Source organism: Drosophila elegans, unplaced genomic scaffold, assembly GCF_018152505.1.
Source record: "Drosophila elegans isolate 14027-0461.03 unplaced genomic scaffold, ASM1815250v1 contig_814, whole genome shotgun sequence".
In the NCBI taxonomy this organism is placed as follows: Eukaryota; Metazoa; Arthropoda; class Insecta; order Diptera; family Drosophilidae; genus Drosophila; species Drosophila elegans.
This window is the reverse complement of record NW_024546167.1, coordinates 17,062,016-17,086,187: the sequence shown is the minus strand read 5'-3', so window position 1 is coordinate 17,086,187 and position 24,172 is coordinate 17,062,016. Positions and strand designations below refer to the sequence as shown.

General features: G+C 42.8%; 4 protein-coding genes across 4 annotated transcripts; 1 reads left to right on the top strand and 3 right to left on the bottom strand.

Annotated features, from left to right (window-relative positions):
* Positions 1 to 61: 61 nt before the first annotated feature.
* LOC108147808 (zinc finger HIT domain-containing protein 1) lies at positions 62 to 561 on the bottom strand. The gene has a single exon (XM_017274550.2). The coding sequence runs from the start codon at positions 559 to 561 to the stop codon at positions 106 to 108; it is 456 nt and encodes a 151-aa protein (XP_017130039.1). The 3' UTR covers positions 62 to 105.
* Positions 501 to 975, bottom strand: LOC108147813 (general transcription factor IIH subunit 5). Its single transcript, XM_017274556.2, has 2 exons — positions 859 to 975; positions 501 to 806 (listed from the first exon to the last, which is right to left on the bottom strand). The coding sequence occupies exons 1-2, from the start codon at positions 891 to 893 to the stop codon at positions 620 to 622; spliced, it is 222 nt and encodes a 73-aa protein (XP_017130045.1). The 5' UTR covers positions 894 to 975; the 3' UTR covers positions 501 to 619.
* Positions 976 to 1,291: 316 nt separating this feature from the next.
* LOC108147802 (thioredoxin reductase-like selenoprotein T homolog CG3887) lies at positions 1,292 to 2,504 on the top strand. Its single transcript, XM_017274543.2, has 2 exons — positions 1,292 to 1,531; positions 1,614 to 2,504. The coding sequence occupies exons 1-2, from the start codon at positions 1,386 to 1,388 to the stop codon at positions 2,062 to 2,064; spliced, it is 597 nt and encodes a 198-aa protein (XP_017130032.1). The 5' UTR covers positions 1,292 to 1,385; the 3' UTR covers positions 2,065 to 2,504.
* Positions 2,505 to 2,812: 308 nt separating this feature from the next.
* Positions 2,813 to 22,540, bottom strand: LOC108147779 (collagen alpha-5(IV) chain). Its single transcript, XM_017274509.2, has 9 exons — positions 22,430 to 22,540; positions 22,106 to 22,291; positions 11,243 to 11,425; positions 11,129 to 11,173; positions 7,789 to 10,399; positions 5,133 to 7,050; positions 4,959 to 5,073; positions 3,941 to 4,164; positions 2,813 to 3,877 (listed from the first exon to the last, which is right to left on the bottom strand). The coding sequence occupies exons 2-9, from the start codon at positions 22,196 to 22,198 to the stop codon at positions 3,196 to 3,198; spliced, it is 5,871 nt and encodes a 1,956-aa protein (XP_017129998.2). The 5' UTR covers positions 22,199 to 22,291; positions 22,430 to 22,540; the 3' UTR covers positions 2,813 to 3,195.
* Positions 22,541 to 24,172: the final 1,632 nt, after the last annotated feature.

The following is a 24,172-nucleotide window of genomic DNA, read 5'->3' as shown; positions in this document are numbered from 1 at the left end:
TATTAAACTATAGCTCATACCTAAACTCTTTAGGACGGACGAATTTACATAAAAACCTTGCTTTAATTTCTAGACTTTGATTTATTGTTAACACTACAACCATTTTTAGGCGGTCCACTTGAGGCATCGCGTGTCCTGGTGCGTTTTGAGGCACCGCACGCGGCAGTATCGCGTTCCGCAGGCGGTGCACGAGTACAGCGAAAAGTTGCCGCAGACGGCGCAGAAATGTCGGATGGGCTTCTGGGGTGCCGGAGCCGAGGCGCTTTCGTAGTTGGGCCGCTGGTCCTTGTCCTCCTCGAGGAGCTGCTGGAAGTTCTTTCGATATTTGGCGCGAAAGTACTCGGCGCCCTTGCGCTTGCCCTTCTTCTCCTTGCCCGTTTTCAAATTGTCCTGGAATTTCGGCAACTTCTTCGACATTACCAGGTCGGCGTGGGGGTCATCGTGGAAGTTATCCTGCTCCAAGGCCTCCAGAGCTTTGCGCGCACGTCTCTGGCGAGCGGTGACATCCAGAACACGCTTCTTCTCAGCATCCTTAATGCGATTGGATTCGCGACCCGTCATGGTTGTTTTTTTCTGTTTCTAGTTCTTGCGGGTGGGTTTTATTTGTTTGGGGAGATTTCTAAGCGTCCTTGTCATGCAGCGGGAAGCTTATCCGATCCATTAAATCATCGACTCGCGCCTGTAGCACTTCCACAATGTCCGTGGAGATAAACAAATGGTTCTCGTCCAGATCCTGGATAATGAATTTGCGCCCCAGAGCCAGCTTTTCGTCCAAATGCAGCAGGAATTGTTTCATAGCAGGATCACTGCGGGAATTTGGTTAAGTAAAGCTTTGCTAACGTGAAAGCGACTACTTACCACTCCACCAGCACTCCTTTCATAACATTTACCATGTTGCAAGCATTTGTTTGACGAAGAAAATAAACAATCTGCTTATTTTCAGACCTCCTTGTCGACACTCACAGCGAAGCGCAAACGCCTGAGATGGGAATCACGCTTGCTTAATGTCAATATATCGATATGTTTATTAATTATTTAAACTATCGATTCGTATACTTTATAACTAGATAAAATCAATTATTATATTATGAGTAATTTTTTTCGCTGAAAAAAACGCATTATCTTGTAATAATTATTTCATATATCTTTTAATGTTTACGGTCGCTAAAATAGTTAATTATTTGGAGCAACGGAAGTACCAGCCCTTTAAAGCATCACTGATTTGCTACCAATAGCTCTGCCAGTCACAGCGGAACGTAAACATAGTAGGGTTAGGGGTATTTGCAAGCCAGCGCCAAACGGTCACACTGACAAACACTGAAGCAAAAGTGTGAGCAAATATTGAATTCCAAATTCGAGCGAGGAAAATCGGGCCAAAGGACACAATGGAAGCTCTGAACGGAAGGAACGTGGCCCTGCTGGTGCTCTGCCTATGTGCCGGTTACGCCCTGGTGGTCGCCGAGGGCGAGAAAGAGATACCGGCCACGAAATTCAGCCAGAACATAGCGCCGACGATGACTTTTCTTTACTGGTGAGTGCGATATGCGGGGCAATTAACATAATAGATAAGGCTAATGAAGTACGTGTTTTTTCGTCCCTCCTCCGTAAAACAGCTACTCCTGCGGCTACCGCAAGGCTTTCGAGGACTATGTGAACCTGATGGGCGAGAAGTACCCACAGATCCAGGTGCACGGCGGCAATTACGATCCGCCGGGTCTGAACTATTACCTCTCGAAGCTGATATTTGCCCTCAAGATCATCATCATTGTGTCCGTGGTCAGTGCGGTCAGTCCGTTCACCTTCTTTGGCCTAAACACGCCCAGCTGGTGGAGTCACCTGCAGGCGAACAAGATATACGCCTGCATGATGATCTTTTTCCTGGGCAACATGCTCGAGGGCCAGCTCATCTCATCCGGTGCCTTCGAGATAACCCTAAACGATGTGCCTGTGTGGTCGAAGCTGCAGACAGGACGCTTTCCCTCGCCGGAGGTCCTCTTCCAGATCATCGACAATCATCTGCAGTTCACCGAAAAGGTGCAGGAGAACCCGGACTTTGTTAAATAATAATAGCGGCGAGCGGATAGGATGGCGAGGCGAAAACAGTAGCCGGACAACAACAACACCAAAACAGCCGGGCTTACCGGCTATCTTAACCTATCTTAAACATAAGCTCTTGTCCTGATATTACCTACTTAGCCGTATCTCTGTTTTCACCCCTTACTTTAGCCCTACTGTAAGCCACCTGTATGTCTTTGTATTCCTTTCCAATGCTTGGTGATCTGTACGTGTTCTTTGTTTTGTGCGACAGTATGACGATAAGCAACCGGACCGAAAACACGGGGTACATCTCGAGATTAAAAGTAGAAAAAGCCTGCCTCCATAAAGATGTAACTTGTCCAAAGCCTTTAGGGGATTGTGTATCATTACTTGTTAGCCGGGGATATGTGAAACCATTTTTCAAATTGTAATAAAAATAAATTCGCTCTACAGTTTCAAAACCGAAAGAAACGTGTTTTCTTTGAATAGATAAGGCGTAAGGTGGGGTTTTGTCAGATATCATTCGTTAACTTATTTTTCGTAGGCATAATAAAACCGATTTTTTGTTCTTTTAAAAAAGGTAAAGGATTGAAAATGACAATGCATATCAAAGAACATTAGATTGATTAACATTTAAAGAGTGACAAACTTTTGCTAAATTCTTTGATAAAATTAAAAATAAACTTAAAACTTTGCCAGTTTGCTGATAATGTTTATACCTATTATCTATATTATCAACTGTTTCGAATCGTAAGGAAACAAAAATTCTTCTGCATTGGTTTTACGAGTTGTACATTTTATTTATCAAAAAACTGGGTTTTGTTTTTGGTTTTGTTACGTTTACAATAATCCCAACAGAGGCAGGAGATTTAACTTTCGTTGCAGTGAAGGCAGTGGTTCTCTCTTCCCATCCCCATTTTCATTTTTGGCATTCGGCATGTATGTTATATTATTAATATTAGGTGTCCACGTAATTAGATTACATATCCACGGAAAATGGCACTGTTCAGTGGTTCGGAGTTTGCTTATTTTGGCTGGGGTATTGTGGAGTTGCGGGTATTGTGGGTTGGATCGTTATCGTGATCTTGATCGTGATCGTGATAGGATAGCAATAGACTTAAGACAAAAATTTAACTGCTACTTAGTAAGAACTGCAATCTAGGGGGCGATGGTGTCCTCACGGGGTCGTCGGTTGTACTGGCGGGTGTTGCCCCCATAGCGACCGTACTCGTCGTAGGTTTCAAAGTTGCTCGGCCCCTGTGGCTGATACCTTCCCTGTTGACGTCCAGTGGAGGTGTACCTCGATCCGGCTGGATTGCGGGGATCGCTGCTCCAGCTGGAGCCGGTTGACCAGGCCGCGTTGGAGCCAGGAGTGCCGCCTCTTGCATTGGAGCCTGTTGACCAGCCAGCGTTGTATCCGGGACCACCTCCTCCTGCATTGGAGCCCGATGACCAGGAAGAGCTGGAGCCGGGACTGCCTCCTGCGCTGGATCTCGATGGCCAGGAAGAGCCGGAACCGGAGCCGGAACCAGGATTGTATCCTGCTCGGGAGCCCGAATTCCAGCCGCCTGAATTGGAGCGAGGATTGGCTCCTGCATTGGATCCTGTTGACCAGGCAGTGTTAGCTCCAGCATTGGATGGCGAGCCACTGCCTGATGGCCAGCCAGCCCTATAGTCAAATCTGGTGTCCGTAGGTGAGCCACTGGAGCCACCCGAAGATGATCCCCGGTTGGCGGTGGAGCCACCCGAAGGATTCCTTGGGAGTGAATCGGTGGTCCAAGATGAGGATGTCCTCGGGATCGTGGCACGGGCCACAGCGACTCGTCGACAAACCGTGCACCTGGAAAACGATACCCATTATACTCAGCTACATGGATTCGACCTTTGACCTGGCTTAGCGCACCTGCTGATCTTGCTGGTCGGATCGGCCTTGAGCGTCTGCTGGCGGGGCTGAACGAACTGATCCTGCTCCTCGATCACGGACAACCAGAAGGAGGCCAGCGCATCGTAGTAGTTGCATCGTCCATGGCCATGGCACTCGATCACCGGCTGGGCGCGGAAGTCCTCCAAACAGGAGCCCGGCGAGACGAGGTTCTGTCCAACGCCTCCAACATTATCCAAGGTGGTCTGAAAGTCGATTTTTGATGGGTCAAGTTAAAATCATGTCAGGTTGTAACATGGAAATCTCTTCCAGGGGACATTAAAATATACATGGGTGTCTTAAAAATGTCTTTCAATTAAAAAGTGAAAGTATCATCGATAAGTTTCAGAAACTGATCTCAAGTTGTGTAAAGATAATTTAACTAACCATAGAAAAAATGTTGCTTTACAAATCTGAGCAAAAATGAACACCAAAATCAAAATTTAAAATAATTATTATGCTTCTGAAAACAACAATTTATCCAATCATAATAACTAATAGAATAAATATTACTTTACAAGACTTAAGATTAAAACATTTAGAGTAATGTAGAAAATATTAGTTTATGTTTTTATGACTTAAATCTAAATAACATTTTCTGAAAACAATTAATTTAAACGAAAAAAAAATAATAAAATATTTTAATATTTAGAACAACAAAAATTAGGAAAGTCAAACCAATATGTGAACGTTAATTACTTTTTAAAGTCTGTAAAACCAACGGAATTTTAATTGGATTTTAAAGCAACCTTCTGAACATTTTTTAGACATTTCTAGGAAATTACTGTTTACAAATACTGGGACACAAGATCATAAAAAAAAATTTGTTTTTAATTTAAAAGCTTAACTCTGAAGTACAATAATACTTTATAAAGTCAATGAAGTCTTAAAAGTTTCGTGTTGGATATTAAAATTCCTCATTAGAAATCTTAAAACTTTCGATAAAATAAAAAAAAAAATATAAAAAAAATAAATAAAGTTGAGATTCTGAAGCACATACCATGAAGTAACTGAATCCGGTCCACATCTCCTCCCAGCCGCCGGGGCAGTCCGGAATGGACATGGACTGCGAGTGCAGGGCGATGACCCTGGTCGTGGTTTCGCACACCGCGCAACTGCAGATGGAAAGGGTACATCAGAAAGGGGTTTTGGTTAAGGGATTCTTGGTGCTTACCGCGAGATGTATCGCATGAGGTCCCTGCCCTGGATGGGCGTCATGGTCATGGGCATGGGCTCGGCGGTGGACAGCCAGAGACTGTCGTCGTTGTTCTGGGCAAAGTGGCAGACGTTCGTCACGTCGCAGAGCATGTAGGGCATGGTGGTGAACCGGCGCATGCAGGAGCCGGACTGGCCCAGATCCTGGCCCACAGCCCTGCTGGCGGCCACGTTGCCGGACAGCGAGTAGCCCTCCCACAACAGATTGGTGTTGGCCGGACAGCGGGGCACCTCCACGGATTGCGAGTGGCGCACGAAGATGAATCCGCGGCTCTTGGCCGCCGGTGGTGGTGGAGCCGGATCACCCACAGGTCCAGGGCGACCAGGGAGGCCAGGCGCTCCTGGCAGGCCGATCTCACCAATGTCGCCAGTTGGTCCCTGCACGCCATCGGCTCCGGTGTAGCCCACTTCACCCTGGTCACCGCGATATCCGACCGCACCCTGTTGTCCCCGATATCCCTCGAGTCCAGGCTGTCCGGCATCGCCCTCTTGGCCCTTGAAACCATCCAGACCCGGCTCACCACGGTCGCCCGAACGGACCATGGAGTAGGAGTACGTGACTCCGGGCTCTCCCTTGGGCCCCACGAGGCCGTCCATGCCATCGATACCGTTCCAGCCGGCCTCGCCAGTGGATCCGCGTGGTCCCTTCACACCCATCCTGCCGTTCGGTCCCGGCTGTCCTGGATAGCCCTGCTCACCCTTGACGCCATCCGCACCGGGCAGACCCTGATAGCCGATGTCTCCGGTGTCTCCCTGTCTGCCCACGATGGCGTAGCCAGCCTCACCGCGCTCACCCTGGCGACCCATGTCACCCCGCTCGCCCTTGGCTCCGACCTGACCGTGCCGTCCATTGTATCCCGGGGCACCGGGGTAGCCAACATCTCCGGGGGGTCCGGGCGGTCCCTCGATCTCGGGTCCAGCGTGTCCGACTGCTCCGTTGCGACCGTTCTCTCCCGGCGCTCCGGGGGCTCCCTTCTGGCCCTCGCGTCCCGGACGACCGCCGCGTCCATCCAAGCCAGCATCGCCTTCGATACCCTTCTCCGCCGGCAGCTCCAGACCGGGCGGACCTTGCAGTCCGCGATCGCCCTGCATGCCCTTCACTCCGGGCAGGCCATCGAATCCGAGTTTGCCAGTGAAGCCGATCTCGCCCTGCTCACCCTTGGCGCCCGGCAGTCCAATGAAGCCAATCTGACCGAGTTCACCTTGGGCACCGCGCTCACCCTGGAATCCACGATCGCCGGGGAAGCCGCGGTACTCGTACCGATCCAGGAGGTTCTCCACGCGTCCGGGATAGCCCGCTTCACCTTCGTCACCCTGCTGACCCTGAGCTCCGGGTGCACCAACCGGTCCGCGTGGTCCCTGCTCGCCAATTTGACCGGGCCGGCCATCGTAGCCATCATCGCCTCTATCGCCCTGCGGTCCTTTAGCTCCAAATGGTCCTGGTGGTCCGACAACGCCCTTGAGGCCGTAGGCTCCATTGCGTCCATTGAGGCCGCCCAATCCCTGAGCTCCCGGCATTCCTTTGGCACCCCGCTCACCGGCCAGACCGCGATCACCACGCTGGCCCTTCAGTCCATGGCGGCCTTTCATGCCGTTGAGTCCGGGATTGCCCGGCTCGCCCTTGCGGCCCAATGCTCCATCGAAGGCCAACGGCGTGTCGCCCGGCGGTCCGCGCTGTCCCTTCGCTCCGGGGGCTCCACGGTAGCCGGGCAATCCTGTCAAGCCCGCCTCTCCGTCGTCACCCTTGATGCCGCTGTAGGCGGCGAAGCCCTTGGCACCCTGGCGACCCGCGATTCCTCGATCTCCCTGCTGACCCTTGCTGCCGGGATTGCCGTTGGCTCCGGGATAGCCGTATGGTCCATCGTCACCAGTGATACCTGAAATTAGGCGTTTGGCGAAGGTTCGTTAGAACAGTTGAGCTACATGAATGATAGGATCCAATTATTGTTGTTGTGTACAACTTAGTGGTCTAGTTTATTAACTACACTTTTCGATTTTGAACTTGTAGGAATCTATAGCTTGGTCAAATAAACTTTTAATTGAGATCATTAGGGGAATAAAGTAAATAAATCTACGTTAAAAAAAATACTTCTAAGGGAAATTATAGTTACAGATTAAAGTCCGCAATATATATAGTTCAGTTTAGTTCTTATAATATCTAGTTTACTTGAATTCTTATCAAATTTCAAAAATTCCTTTTACTTTAAAGCACCCAATTATCACACTAATTAAAAACAATTAAAATGTTAAAATAAATATCTGGCTTTTGAATCCAACATTTTATATTTAATACAATGCATCTTGAATTGCTTGCTTTAATATACAAAATTTTAACTAATGTGAAAAACATTGTATTTAAAATTTTGTTTAAATCCATCATAACTAATTTTAATATGACTTAAATGTAAATTTTCATATATTAGATATCAAAGATTTCAGATAGAAAAAAAATGTCATAAAAAAAAATAAAAGAAATAAATATTTTAATATATACAATAACTAAACCAAAGCGAAAAGTATTGGCATTTAGTTATTATTATTACGTTTTTATTGTTTAAAATAATAATAATTAAAATAAATTCTAAGTGACGAGATGTGTCATCCAGAGAACTCACCTTTGGGTCCCATCTCGCCGATGGGTCCGCGGGGTCCCAGGTCGCCCTGTCGTCCGTTGCGGCCAATGTCGCCTTGATCGCCGATGTCGCCGGTCACGCCGGGTATCCCGGTGTAGCCGGGATTGCCGGGGATGCCCTGCAGGCCGGCATTGCCGAGGAGGCCACGCCGTCCGGGATAGCCGATGCTGCCCTTGGCGCCGTTCTGTCCGTTCTGTCCCATCGGGCCGTTCTCACCCTTCTGGCCCTTGAGGCCGTGCGGAGCCAGGTGCCCGTTGCGGCCGGGCTCACCCTGCGGTCCATGTGGGCCGACCACGGTGTCACCGCGCTGTCCCTTGTTGCCGGGCAGTCCGGTCAAGCCGTACGCGCCATCGGGTCCCTGCTCGCCCTTCACACCCTTCTGTCCGGGGCGGCCAGCGGGTCCGTAGGGGCCAGGGCTGCCGGCATCACCCGGATAGCCCTTGATGCCCGGACGTCCTTGGGTGCCGATTTCACCAGCCAGCACCGCCTGACCTGGCACACCGCGTTGACCCTTGTAGCCGGGATTGCCGTTCATACCCGGTTCGCCATTGAAGCCGGGCACACCGTCCTCGCCCTGGGGCCCGTGGTCGCCAACCTCGCCGTACATACCCTTGGAGCCCTTGGGTCCGGTGATGGCGATGCCGGGCAGTCCCATGTCACCACGATCGCCTGCGAGTCCGGGAGCTCCTTGCTCGCCCTTGGGTCCCTGGGGGCCGGGCAGACCACGGTATCCCTTCTCGCCGGGCTCACCGGGATTGTCTCGGATCTCGCCGGGATGCATCTCACCTTTGGCGCCCTTGAAGCCCACGTCTCCGTCGTCGCCGCGCTCTCCCTTCCGTCCGCTGTAGCCGGGCTCACCCACTAGGTAAATTCTCGGCGTGGAGGCGTTCTTGCCGGGAGCACCATTGAATCCATCACGTCCTGGTCGGCCATCGTAGCCCGGGAGTCCCGGTTCGCCGTAGTCGCCGCGTTCGCCCTTCTCGCCGGGAGCGCCTCGTTGACCCGGAACACCATCGTATCCGGGGGCACCCTCCAATCCCTGTTCGCCGCGAGGTCCGGCTTCGCCCTCATCGCCTTGCTCTGCCTCCCTACGGTTGCCCACTTCTCGCACTATGCCCGGAGCGCCGGGTGCTCCCATCTTGCCCTGATCACCGGGAATGCCGTCCTGTCCGGGCATGCCCGGAAAACCTTTCCTGCCGGGATTGCCCTGCACGCCCTTGGCGCCCCGTGGTCCCGGGAAGCCGATGGGTCCGCGCTGGCCATTGTTGCCATCGCGTCCGGTGTCACCCTGCTGGCCACGTGGCCCCCGTGGTCCGGCATGGCAGACGGGGCAGTCGTCGCCCCGGATTCCCTTGTCGCCGGGCAGGCCGCGCAGTCCGGGGCGTCCATCGTCGCCGGGACGTCCGCGGTAGCCGGGCGGTCCCTGGGAGCCCTGCGGACCCACGATCTTGTAGCCCTCGCCGGGCAAGCCCTTGTCTCCGGGCAGGCCCACTACTCCGCGATCGCCGCGATAGCCATCCATGCCGGGCACGCCATTGAGGCCGGCCTCGCCCTTTTGGCCGAGCAGATCGTAGCCAGGTTCTCCATGGACTCCGTAGCGGCCGGGCAGTCCCGGTTCACCATCGGGTCCTTGGGGTCCCGGGCGACCCATCAGTCCATAGTCTCCGGCCTCACCACGTTCACTTTTTCCAGGTGGTCCACGAGTGCCCGTCAAGCCCATCTCGCCCGACTGCCCAGGCAGACCGGGTGGTCCACGACGTCCTGGCTTGCCCGGCTCACCAGGCATACCGGCAGCGCCACGCGGTCCAATGTCACCCTGCGGTCCAATGGGTCCCGGCAGCGAGCGACTCAGTGTGGGATCGTAAATTCCGGGCGGACCCGCATTTCCCTGCACGCCGGGCATGCCGGGGAAGCCGTCCTCGCCCCGGTCGCCGGGCAGACCATCATTTCCGGGCAGGCCATCCCAGCCGGGGGCACCCTTCACGCCCTTCTCTCCGAACGGACCCGGTCCTCCGTCCTTTCCGGTCTTGCCGCGATCTCCGGGTCCTCCGGTTTCACCTCTGCTGCCGGGCACGCCCACGCGACCCGTCTCGCCCTGTTCGCCCTGGGGTCCAACTGATCCTTGGTCTCCCTGCGGTCCCACAAATCCCTTGTAGCCCTTCAAGGCGTCATCCGACTGAGCCGGACTGGTGATGCCATCGCCGGGGTCACCCTTGGGTCCGGGCTGGCCCATCAGTCGGTAGGGCAGCTCGGCCACTTCGCCAGTGTCGCCGGTGGGTCCCTTGAGGCCGGGGTCTCCCCGCTCGCCGGGCTGGCCGGGGTATCCGGTGTCACCCTTGGTGCCGCGATCCCCACTGAATCCGACCGGGCCACGGTAGCCGGCCGGGCCACTCTCTCCGCGCGAACCCTTGGTGCCCTTGGAGTTGATGCCGCCCTCGCCGGCGTCGCCGGGTGGACCCTGCTGACCCGGCTTGCCCGTCGGTCCACGCAATCCGTTCACCCCAGGCGCTCCTGGCGGACCCTGCACGCCCGGCCTTCCATCGCAGCCATCGATTCCACGGGGCCCAGGGGTACCCGGCTCACCGTCAATGCCCTACGTGGACAGGATAAGCAAGTCATACATTTAGTATTTGAACGCATTTCACTTTATACATTAAGAGATTTGCTAGATTTCGTTATTTACAGCCTCAATAAATATAGTGTGCTCATCGCTGAGAAAAATAGCTAACTAATTACGTATGATATAAAAAATTGGTTAAAAATAAACTTTCTATTTAATTAAAAACTAATTTAACTAAAATATTTAATTTATTTAACTCCAAAAAAGTATTTAAAAAATTTCAATTATTAAATTTCTTTTAAACATAAAGATCTTTATAGAAAAAAGCTAACTAACCAACTAATAGTTAATTAATAAAATAAACATTAAAATTGATTTGCAAATATTGTATTATTTTACTTTTCTCTTAGAAAAATAGAAATCTATTTTGAGTAGAATACATTAAAACCGATTAGCAAATATTTAATTTTACTTTTTAATATAGTGTAGTATTATTAATATATCCTTTAAATAAAGGGTACTTTTCTCCAACAAAAACAAATAGATATCTATTTACAAATTATACAAAAATATGGTCCATAAGATAGACCATTATCTTGAGTAGAAAACATTTAAATCAATATGGACATATACTATATATATTATTATTATATTATATATTATATGATATAATATTTTTTTTATGGAATTTTCAATAACTTTAAAGTAATATGTTCAAATTAGTATTTATTTAAGTACATATAAGAAATATAAACTACTTACCCTAGATCCAGGGTATCCCGATTCACCTTGAGGTCCAATATCGCCCTGGAAAATCAATTGTTGGTCATTGAGGACAAATCAGGATGTATATAATTAGCAATTATAATCTCTTACGCGATGTCCTTTCTCGCCTTGTTCGCCGTACTCGCCGGCATCTCCTTTCTCGCCAAGGGGTCCGGCCCATCCGAGGGGTCCTACTTCACCGGCAGGTCCTTCCATGCCCGGCACTCCCATGGGTCCTACGTCACCAACACGTCCTTTGATGCCCTTGCAGTCGCATAGCGTAGTGTTGCATATCTGGAACAAAGATTGTGCGTTCTCCACTCAGTCAATCGGGGAAGAAATCGAATTTTAATGCCACGGGGCACCAAGGAATATACAAACAATTAGATTGTATCATATATATTGATTGCCCCTGATTGAAACTCCCATGTGGGTAATCGAAGATGTCACAACCAATTCGTTTTACATTCGTTGTGCAATGCTGTTCCATTTACTAACTATTGAAAAGCCATTGATATTTTCAAAAAAAGTTAATTTGTGTTTTGATTAAAATATATTTAAATTTTAACATTATATGTTGTGATAGATGTGGTAAACGATACATTATACTCTCTTTGTTTTATATATTATTTTTTATTTATTTGCTTTTAAATAACGTTGAAGTGTTTAAATTTATATTTTACTGGTAGGCAGATAGTACCTAATTAGAGCATTATCATTAAGTGAATATTTAGTATTTGAAACATTTAAATTTACTCACTTAGGTAAGTAATTTCTTTTTGCAATTTTCAAATTTTGAGAAATTTTCTGTTTAGTTTTTATGTGTTTTGTTTTTTGCCTAATTTGCTTTTGGTTTTTTGTTTGATGTTTAGGGTTGTGTAGAAATAATTTATATTTAAACTCAGGTTTTAAATTTAATTTTTCACCACAAACTAATAAACTGGGAAATAAAATCTACTTTTTTATGTGGCCTGGCTGTTCCTCAATTGCATAATTGTTCGATTGCAAAGTTGGCCTTCGACTTGTAGATTTTATGCTCTGCGATTTCTAGCAATTCCTTTCCATAACAAAAGAAAAGAAAAGAAAAAGACGAGCAAAATCTCGGCCTGCTTTAGCCAGAAAATCAACAATAAGTGCACTCATTCTGCAGCGAGTGCGGGTGCAACATTTCGCAGCCGTAGTTGCAGTTCGCAGCTTTAATTGCACAGTTTCCGTTTGCAATGAGATAATCTTCTATATGAGTACGTTTACTTTGGCCCAGTCAATTGAGCGAGTGCATAGAACACGCTCACTGAAGTTGAAATCGGTGGGGCAGCAGTGGAAATTGTACAAATACTGGAAAACTTTGCAGCGCATTTTTAACCCATTTAATGTGCACTTATTTATAAACAACAAGAGTGCAATTCGGTAAAAAGGCATTATCTGGAATTTCTCAAATTATGAAATCGCTTTGAAATCCACTTTTGAGGTAGGTTGAAGTTGAAGAAGTACACCTATGTGCATACATGCGTGTACATATTTATTGGCACATTTCTTGCGGCTTCCTCATTGATGTCAGGCATAAACATCCTTAGTTTTTGTCCGTATTTATAGAATTGACATAATTTCATGCTGGTTAAAAGTCCGAATTTATAGCCCCGCCTTCATTAAATGGAATTTCAGTGCTCGTTCAAGTTTTCCGCCTGACAGTTCCTCCAAAAAAAAAATTTAAAAATAAAAATAAAAAACAAGAAAACTGCACACATGTTGCACGCATGTGTCGAGATTCTTTTACTTATCTTGTTTTAATTTTTTTTGCATATGGAAATTTGTGTTTAATTGTTTGTTGCCTGGAAAAATTAGTGTCAAATGTTTGGCAAATTCTTAGTCTTAGCTATGTCTTTCCTCGAATATGTATCTCAAATGACATCGCCAGAGTTCAAAGCACCAGTACATCCTCCCCAGATGAGTTCCCAGAAGTAAACCTGCTCGCAGGAGATCAAACCATCTGTTAACTAAATATTCCCGAAACGAGAACGTGAATTGTTTACCTTTCCGAAAGGCAAAAAACTCAATCAAAAAAAAAATCTGAAAACTAGAAAACCAAATAAAATAAGACTACAGACTACAGACTATAACTTTTCAGTGCGGTGAACCAAAAGATGCTGTGGATCGGATCGGTTGTTTAGTTTCTAATTCTCCACCCGGGTCGGCGAACAAATGAAAAATCCGAGAAAATGCAGATACGAAAATAAAATCCAAAAATCGGGGATGCAGGTGCACAGCAAGGCAATTGCACTCGATTTCTGGAAACGAGAGGCGAACTGTGAGAAACACATACAATGGTCTGCTAAATTGCTGGCCAAAAAAATATCTTATAAATGGGAAATTTCGATCAGTTCTTGGTTTCATTCAAGTCTTTTGTTTCACATTCACACATTCCTTCAATCGACTTTGACTGCAAAAGAAACCCAAAATCCAATCCAATCCAAAAAGCAGACACCATTGGATTTCATTCAATCAATTGCCAAATCTGAAACTTAAGGAATTCTCCTCGGATAACATTAGGTATATAGTAATATATGTGTATCAACTGTGGAAATTGTTGCGGTAACACGTTCAAAAGTGACAGCACTGCAATTTCCTTGAACTTGACACTGGGCCAGGCCATATCTGTATCTGTGCCGAATGCACATATATGTATGTATGTACATACAATGTACATGCTACATAGTACCCCATATATGGGCCACTTTTATTTGATTTTTTTGGATGGCACCGCGGCCAGACAACGCACCACTAAAGTGGCGTTCTGTCGAGGGGAGAACCACTCGAACTGGGGAAAGGGTGATCTTTTATTTGGATGGCGATGCCTGTGGTACTGTGTTTCTTTCACATACACGTACAACTACAAAACACAAACACTCGATTCCGCCGATGTCAGCAAAGGAGGTTGGGAATATTCGCCGAGTTAATAATAAAATTCCTGAATGGGCACGCGTGTCTGCGGAAAACTGTTCATCAGGTGTCGGGTATTGGGTATCCCCTTTATAAGGCACAAAAATTGGAGAGGATAACAGCTTTTCTACTGAGCCTTAAACATTTAGTTATACTCTCTTAAAGAAACCACTTTTTGACTTATAAGAAGAAATTTAAATATATTAAAAATATTTGCAATAAATGTTCACAAAGAGGGTTTCAAAATTCACATCATATATATCTCTACAGAGATAAAAGTATCATTTTGCATCCCAATGATTTGAAAACTACGTAAATATAGTTTATAGTTATAGTTTAATCCAGAATCATTTCTCTAAGACTATGTTTTCAAAATTCTTAAGATGCCCGAAGGTCCTAATAGAAAAATTGTGCATTGCAGTTAAAGTTAAGTTAAGTTAAAAACTGAATATGTTAGAGGTATTATAAAATATATATATTCTTTATAGTTTAGTCCAGATCCTTTTTTTTTTGAGTTAGGATTTCAAAATTCATTATATTTTTCTAGGTCTAAAAAAATTTTAAAAAAATCGTTTCTTTCTTGAATTTGGTTTCGAAATTGTTTATATTTCTGTAGGTCAATAAGGATAGTTAATTAAAATTACATAAGTAAGAACTGTTTTAAAGTAAAAATACCCACTATAGTTTAATCCCGAACTTGAATCTTCCATAATGTTGCACCACTGTAAGTGCAATCGCTTGCTAAGCGAAAGTCGGACCAAATCGGCGGACTATATATACAGCCGTGTATATACGGATGTGTGTCAGTGGCGAGGCGCACTTAAGCGCATTTACACATGTTAAACTTAAACCAATTGTCCCAGTTGCCGATATTCCGTCCCACTCGCTCCTGCATCCGAATGCGAATGATGCATGTGGTTTAAGGTCAAGTCGAGGCCTCCACACGGATTCAAATCGCAGCCCAGAGATGGTGTACTATATGATATGAAATGATATGATATATCTGGCGCGACAATTGGGCACACCCACCCACGCTAATCGTTTGCCGGGCGGAAAGATAATAAAGCGGAGCATTCTTCTCTTAAGTGTTATGCATCTGAAGCATCCAAGTTTATTGGCCCGACACTTTCTGGAAATCGGGAAATCTGGGCCCACTGGTCTCCTGAGTATCTAATGTCAATCCTCGGGTGCTAACTTTTCGTCTTTCCGCTGAACTGTAAGCGATACTCTACCTAATAACTTGAGGGACTGCAATTATTCAGAGAATGCAAAGCGCAGCGAAATGTCTTGGAAAGAGATAGAAACACTCAGGGGGAAAGAGATGGCTAGAGAGAGAGAGAGAGAGAGAGAGAGAAAGAGAGAGAGGGGGAGAGATAACCGTCTGTTAATCTGGGTCTTAAAGTTGGTGGCCTGGTCCGCCCGGATGTGGCATACAAAAAAAAAATAATAATAATAATATTAATCAAAATGTCGCATATAAATCACTGCTGATAAGCCCGGAATGATTTTCAAGCAACATTAATTAATTCATTTAAATTTTGGCATTACATTTTATTTCGTTCACATATAGAATTTTTATTTTAATGACACTAACATGTTCTTTCATCTTGAATTCCATTGATGATGGACAAAGGGGTTATCTGTTGCAGACACCAACTAATCAATGTGATGTGTTCTTTGTTGCCAAGGGACAATAAGCCAGCGAACATACACTTAAAACAAAAGAATCTTCTAAGTCTGCAACATATGAATGATTTTAGGCCATCATAGCAAAACTAGGTTTTATGTTTGTACATTTTTTAAACTTGAAACTTTATTATGGGTTTCAATTAAATCAAAGGAATAAATCAGTGAAGCTTAATAAATCAGTGAATTAGTTCTGAACTTATACTTATAAATTTCAAGTTTTAACCTATGCTACAGATTCCACTGTCGGAGATCCTTTTGTGCGTCATAATTGACACAATTTTTCAAGTCGGACAACACGCGCCATCAATCAACTGCGTTTTCATTTTGAAATTTATATATATGTACATATGTGGATCATGAAATGGAGTGGGAATTTGCACTAACAACAACAACAACAACAAATCTTTTGTAAAATATGCATCATAAACATTTGAAATACTACATGCAACAATGAAAGGCTTGGATTAAAAAGTTGTATAAGACCCTAAAATGCTAAGTAAATTTAACGAAAGGACAGAAAAAATACAAAACAATAATAACAAAATTATGTTTCTTATTTTAACACTTAGTTTTTTTTTTTATTAAAAGAAAGGTTTATAGCAAAAACAATTTTATACACAGTTAAATTTTTTTTTATAGCATTATATAGCATCATAGCATTTAAAGTTTTTATTTAAAAGTAATTTTTAGGAACAGCTGACATCGTTAAAATAGCAATTCGGACTAACATTGCTTTCAGCAATTCTAGTTATAGACCCTAAAAAAAATGATTACAGTTTTTAGTGGCCCACATGCCATTAAAGTATTTCATTGAGCAAGCGACCCAGTTGTCGACCCGAAAACTGCCCATTTGGGGCACAGCTACAGGGTAGCAATACACAAATCGTATATGGGCCAACATATGAGCAGCGTGTGATTGACATGAAAAAGCCAGCCCCCACACCCACTCAAATTCACAGTCACATTCACAGTCACATTCACATTCACACTCGGGTAGAGCATAATGGATGCACATCTGGACGGGCGCACTTGCAGCATGACATCATTTTGCTCCGGCTTGACATCATAACATTAAGAAAAAGATGCAGAAAAATCTGCACTGCCACATGGAGAACATGGAGAACACCCACGCACTAGTAAGCGTGCAAAAAAAAGCATGTAGGAAAATAACGCAGTTGGGCCTATTTGAGAGCTCGCTTACGGCATCATCGCACATAATTGTTTGGACACAAGTCTGACAGATGATAACTAATTGCCCTGCACTCAAATTAACATTGAAATTGATGGACAGCAGGCTGTCACAACTGAATATTATTCGCAACGATTGCCAATGAAGTGGCGATAAGGAAGCGCCAAATGATTGAATTCCACCTGTCCGGGCATTCAATTCACATTATTCAGATAACTAAATACTAACAGAAAAAGTAATCAATGGAATAAAGCATCTTGTGATCTTGTGTTGTTGTGATAATGCTTTAAACGATTTATCTTTTTTATTTTTTAACTCTAAAATTTATGAAACTATTTAAAAAGTTTGTGCCGATCATATCCTTTAATTTCATAATCTTTTTATCATCAAATTGGCTGTGTTTACTTCTCTTCAAGTTTATTTTGCCACAAGTGTTATATGTCAAAAGTTAAAGAATCTCAAGGGCTAATAATTCGCATTATTTTCGAAAACAAAAACAAACTCATGAGGAGCTTTGACTGATAAGGCCTGAAGTCAGGGCAATCTATAACGCACGTTTCAAACACAAAGTTTACAGCTATCAGGATCGATTAATAACAGAACGAAAATTATTAAAAAAATGTAAATCCCCTGAAAGACGTTTGTAAGTTATGCAATTAGCGTCAATGTAAGCGTATTCTGTAAGAGTATTGAAACTTAAATTTTTAATATGATTTATGGTATTTGTGCCAAAGTATTTTTGCTTCCAAGACAATTATTCTCTGAATAGTGTACTTAATTCGTTATATAAGACTTATTTCTAGAGTTGTGATATATATTAAACAAATGATTTAGAGTTTTAAATTTGAAACATGAAAAAATTTTAATATTATGTTATATCTACACACCAAGTAATCTTTTGGTTTTGATAACAATTTTATATGTATTTTATATTTTTTCTATAAAGTATCAGTCAGTCATAGATCGTTTGAAAATAGTTAACCCATTGGTTAACCATCTCAATGGCCCGCAAATAAATCAGACAATCAAAACTCTTGAAAGTTAACCAAGCAAATCAAGGCAAATTTATTTTTAGCCATGACGCTAGATGTTTGCTGTCTGAAATGAAATCTCAGCAGCGGGCACATACATCGGGTATAGTATATACCATTTAGTGTCTAAATATATGTATAGAATTTGAGCTGCTCTGATGATGAATATCAATTTCATAAGCCAGTCCAGTGCGAACTGATAAGGCGGCAAAAAGGAGAACAACGAGCTGTAGTTATGAGACAGATGACTGATAACCCAATTTTTCCCAGCTTCTTCAACACTGGCTCATAAATAATCGTTTCAATTTACGAAATTCATTACACAGGCTGCTACTAAGTGGCCTCTCCCCATATCACTCATACGACATGCTGTCCATATCGCACACTTGCACTCACACACACACACACTCACACACAGAAACAGACTTCGCATAATTTCCGCATTCAGTTGCAGATAAATAAATAATTGAGTCAAATTGAAATGCAACTCGCCAAACAATTCTACTCAAGCACGCAAATAAACTTCCACAAGGAGTCCAGTCCAACAATGAGATGATGATCATTGTTGTTCGAGTTGTTGTTGCTGCTGTAGTTGTTGTTCTTGGGCGGTCTCCAGTTGGATCCCCTACATTTCGATCCCCGCATTTGGCTCCGCTATGTCTGGCCGGCGGTGGTCAGTGATTTATGCCAGCATCGGGTCAGTTCGGACCAGGATCGGCCATAAACAGAAACCCAATAAGAAATTTAAACTCATCTTGAGAGAAGGGAGAAAGTGGAATGCCGGGAGGCTACAGCAAGTACACAATAACAAATAGCTGAGCTTAAAAATATTAAATATTAAAAAGATTAATAAAATAAACCTAATGTTTCTACGTAAGTCCTTTAGAAATAGCCAGTAATTGTTGTTTTTTAAATTTATGCTTAAACAAGTACTGCAAAAAAAAAAGAATTTATTTTATAAATCATTGCAAAAAAATGTAAGTTGTTTATTCAATTTAAATAAATATGTGTGATAGAAATTAAATGAAATTGGTTATTCAAATTATTGAAACAATTTAAAAATATATATTTTTTTTTGGAAATATTTCGAAATTTACTAAACTTGTATTTGTTTTTCACAGTGCACAAGTAAAGTTTCTAAGACTTCAGACGGAGGAAGCAGCCGCCTCAGAAGCAACAACAAACAACCAACAACTTTCAATTCCAATTTGAAATGGTGCAGAACGTCAAAAGATTGCCGGCTCCCCTTGTAACCCCCCTGGAATCCCATCATTCCAGCGATTCTTTAAAAGAACCCTTCACCGATCACTTGGGCTGCTAATTGTCGGAATCGAACGGCATTTCCATGTATATAAGTATATATAGCCGGGCAAGTGCAGTGGAATAGAGAAAGGGGGTGAGAGAGGAAGAGGGGGCGGATCGACTGATAAAGACCATTTATCAAAATTCATTCATAGAATGGAAAGCCTCAGCTGCATTCGATGAGTTCATCTCTCTCTTCCTCTCTCTTTAAATAAAGCTGCTCTTAAATGTTCGGCGACTCTCTTTCGCGGAACGGAAAAGGAAATCATTTGTACGGTTAATGTAGCGCCAAACTGGTTGGAACTGTTTGACAGGCACTGCTTGAAGACGGTTAGCTGCTGAAATACTTTGCTTAAATACTTTGGTTGAACACCCTTTGAAATTGTTAAAAAATAAATACCCAATACCCAAGAATTGTGCACCAAAATAAAGTGATAATATTACTCGACAAACTTTAAAATCACTTGTATATCATTTCAGGTAAACATTAATCTTATAACTATAAAAGTTGAGAACTATATTTTTTAGTCGTTAGCTTTTTTCTAACAAAGGAAGTATGAATAAGATTCCTGTATATGATTTATGATTTCATTCAATTATTGCAAAATGGAAAACTTAGTTGATATTGCATTTTAATTATTTCCTTATATAGTATGTAAATAATTCGTTGATTATAACTACAATGTATTTTTTGACTCATACGCGATAAGCAAGCAAAGCTATTTTTTTTTAAATAATGTAATTTTCCCCATTGGCTCCGATTAACTAAAAACTAAATAATCAAATCATGACCATTTCATAATTATAAAATGTGTTAGTTTTCATTTTATATAATATATGTTTTTAGGAAACCCCGTTTTCAATGAGGGTAACTCGAACAACGGTAGCAAAAAAAAGTCAAGTATTTTATCGTTTTGCGGTTAGACTTCCAGCTGCAACCCACAAGACCTGGGAGCTCTCACTCGGAATCGGGGAGTTAGGGTCCCAAGCCCATGGCATTGACCACGTAACCGAGTGCGAAAAGAGCTGCGGGTCGAATTACCAAAGTCGTCAGACGAGCTGCACATTTATGATGCCAAACACGTGAGGCGATGAGGACAGATCCACAGCCAATCCACAGCGAATCGAGTGCAAAATCCGACATAGAAATTGTGGAAATCGCTGCTACATAGGTAGCTACAGAGTGATCCCGGGTAAAGGCAACTTGGACGTGGGCAAAAGTCAGGCCAAGCCGAGATAGCCTCTGGGCCTGCTGCTGGCGACACTTGTTACTGTTCTATTTTGTTTCTATATTTTCTAAATTCGAGTCTAGGAATCCATGTCGCAATCAGCAGAACATGCTATCAATGGCGTCAATGCCGCCAACATAGCAATAGGTCTAATTAAATGTGTAGATCAGCGGGCAGCAGCAGCAGCCCAGTCGCAGCCTGATAAGCGGCGAATGCCATCAAAAACTAGGTGCCGCCGACATGTGCTCCATTTTTCAACTGCCCTTACGAAATCAGTTCGAGCCAAAAAGTCCACAGACCAAGCAGTTCATCAGAAGGCTATTTAAATATAGTTCAATCGGCAGTCGCAGAGCACTAAGTTGGTAAATTAGGCGTTTAAAAAAAAGGTTGCATAGTTTTTCGGGCAATACGAAATAACATTATATAGATATTTATTAAAAAAAATATATAAACATAGATAGATAGAAGGAAACTTGTTTATTGTTGAATTATATACATCTTAAATAAAAAAATATAAAAATTGATTTTAACAAAAATGTTCTATAGTCTTGAGGCATTCATTGCACCAGATGTTATCAGGTGGTGCACAATTCAAACAGTTCAAATGATATTGTTGCCAACCACAAAGGCAAACCATTAAATCATTAACTGTTCTTAAAAATTTAGTTTAAATAAATATTTTCGTTTTAATTTTATTTCTACAAATATTCCCACTTAAATGTTCTACCTACAAAAAAAAATAGAACATGACCGTTCTTAAAATCGTGGCCAAATTAAGCAATGATAAAAATTACCTATACTACTAATCTCAGAAGCATTACATAAAGTTTTGATTGCCAACCGGAAACGCTTAATGCGAATCCTAATGGGTGTGCCGAGAAGACAAATCCTCCAAATAGTAAGATTGTGGGGTTATCAAAATTACCTTATCGCCAACCTTCTCAAGTTGCCAAAATAAGTTAATGACATAATCCGTCCCGCTGGACTTAGGTGAACTCAGAGAATCAGGGACGGACTTGAAGGGATTATCTTTTGAAGGCAAAGAGTTGCAACTACGCCATGTTTCCATGCCGGAAGTGTGCATGAATCAAAGAGTGCAGTGCTGCAGAATAACAATAACAATAGCTGCGATGATTAAGAGTCGAGCTGGGAAGCTGACCTATTTTTAGTTGTTTATGGTTGATACCAAATGCAGGCAAAATCAATGTAAGCAGTTTGAAAAGCATTGGTTTTGCTTATCATTTTCTTTATAGAATTATTACAGTGTATTATTTATAAATACCTCAAGAAAACCGATCGAAAATGGTTTTAACCAATTATTATAATTATAAAGTTTGAGAAGCACTTCGAACAACACGCTCAAATATTGAAATGGGGCAATTGCAAACTGTATGTAGTTTGAGAAGCACTTCATATAAACCATACATATGATTTTTAAAAATATGATTTAATATACAAAGTGATTTTAATGTAAGTATAAAAATCACACCCCATAAATTGTTTAACACAAGTTAAGTAGCTCTTAATCAATATTATTTATATTTAAACTGGCTAAAAGAATTGTCAAACACCAGTTGTATTTTAACTCTTTACTCACCTCTCCATCTGCTAAGGTCACGGAAATAAGGCTGCCCAGCAAATACACGGCGCCCAGAAGACCCGAGAGATGCCGTAGATCTCTGGGTAACATCTTCGATGGGTCCTTTGATCCTATCCGCAAATTATTGATCTCTCACTCTAGCGATCTATCTCTATTTCTCGTTCTCTCAAAACACACACGAAACTGCAAACGAGATAAACATTAAGTTAGAAATTTGGGAATTTTCGATTTTTATATTATATATACAATTATATGTCATTAAAAAACCGACATTAACGATATTCAAAAGAATTGATTTTCGAAAATAGGTGGAAAACTAACAGAAAACGCTGATTTGCTGCTGCTGCGATCGTCGGGCACAGCACTCTCCCCACATGTGGAGATCGTCAAGCGTTCGAAGTGTTACTAAACACGAGCCCCAACCAAAGAAATTCAAATTCTTCGCCCGTTCGCTCGGCAGGCACGATCGTCTTCACTCGGCTCTCGATCGTGCTTTCGGCTCTCGGCCCACCAATACCGATGTAAAATGGATCTGCGATGGTATAAGTGCGGTGGATGGAATCGTAGACGTAGTCTCGCAGTCGCAGGCACAGGCCAGGGACAGTCCAGGCCCGGATAGATATAGTTGTGGGTTTGAGGGTATGGTTGTAGATGTGGCTTCCTATAACTATGGCTCTGAATTTAGCACTTTGACGCCTTGAAACGAGGAAATGAGGAGCCCAGCCCGCTAACCGAATCAAAGCCCGATTTCAAGCATACAAATGCTATTTCCCATTTTGGTTCTGTATATTCGCAGAAGAGTATATGCTTTTTTAATTTTCCAAGCAAAAGGTTATTAAATTCTCTTGAATTTATACATTTAACATAAATAAAAATTGTTTCTTCTTAGTAAAAGTGTATGTCTTTTAATGGTTTATTTAGTTAAAATAATATTAATGACTGCTTTGGTGCCAAAACTGGGTGTCTTTTCTATGAAAATTAATTATAATTCAGAATGATTTAATTGCAAATTTATGCACTTAAAATATGATAGGTTAAGTATGTAAGGAAAGTTCTCTTAAGATTTTGAGCATCTACCGGGTATAGTCAAGTCTGAATACTCAACTCCATGTTTCCTAGTGGTTATAATAGAATTCGATGCTTGTTTGTTTGTCTTGCCCCTCGTGATTAGGTTAAGGCTTTTTCATTTAGTATATGGCATATGTGGAGCTGATAACACGGATATGGCTGCGTATTTCCTGTTAGAAAACACTCGACAAGAGTCCAAGCAGTAAGAGCTGCGCTCGGCGTTCGATTAATTTCAACGCAGAATCACTAAAATAGAACCTTTCGAAATTCGAGCTTTGGTTTTAGGTTTTGAGGTCATAGCATTTTGAAATGTGTCTTGATAGGGCCATAATCAAGGCCTCGGTCTAGTTGAGCACGAATTCTTTTGTCCTAGGGTACTTAGAAGTCGGATATGTCCCAATGCCCTCAATAGATCTCTTTTAGGAAGTTGCAGTGATTAGGAAATTAAATTGGATCAGACTTTTAGAGTTCTGCAACCATCGGAAGTGCTCTACTCCTCCCAAACTCAATGTAATTAGGTCAAATTTAAATAGTACCTGTGTATTAGAATTTACAAGAACACGTATTATTGATTGGAAATAATTAAACGGAAATTGTTGTCCAAATAGGGTGCTGATCAACTTAATTATATGAAAGATAAACGAAATATATTTATTCAAAGTTTTGATTAGCAGACGCCAAATATTTAGTACAAATCAAATGCTAGTGATGTGACCTAATATCCTTTTAAATTCGTGGTTTTTATTATTTAATAAAAACCTAGTGCTACTAATCTAACTTAAAATCCTTTAAAATTCGTGGCTTTTAATTATTTCGACAAAAATATTACTCTTTTTAAATTCATTTTAATTAAATTAAACATTTTAAAATAAGATTGTTTCATTTGTTTGGTATCCGTACAAATTAACCCAGGTTAATAAATGAACTATACGTTTTAAATACATAAAGCTTGATTTAATTACCAAATATACATTTGTAATCAATTTTAGTTTGTAA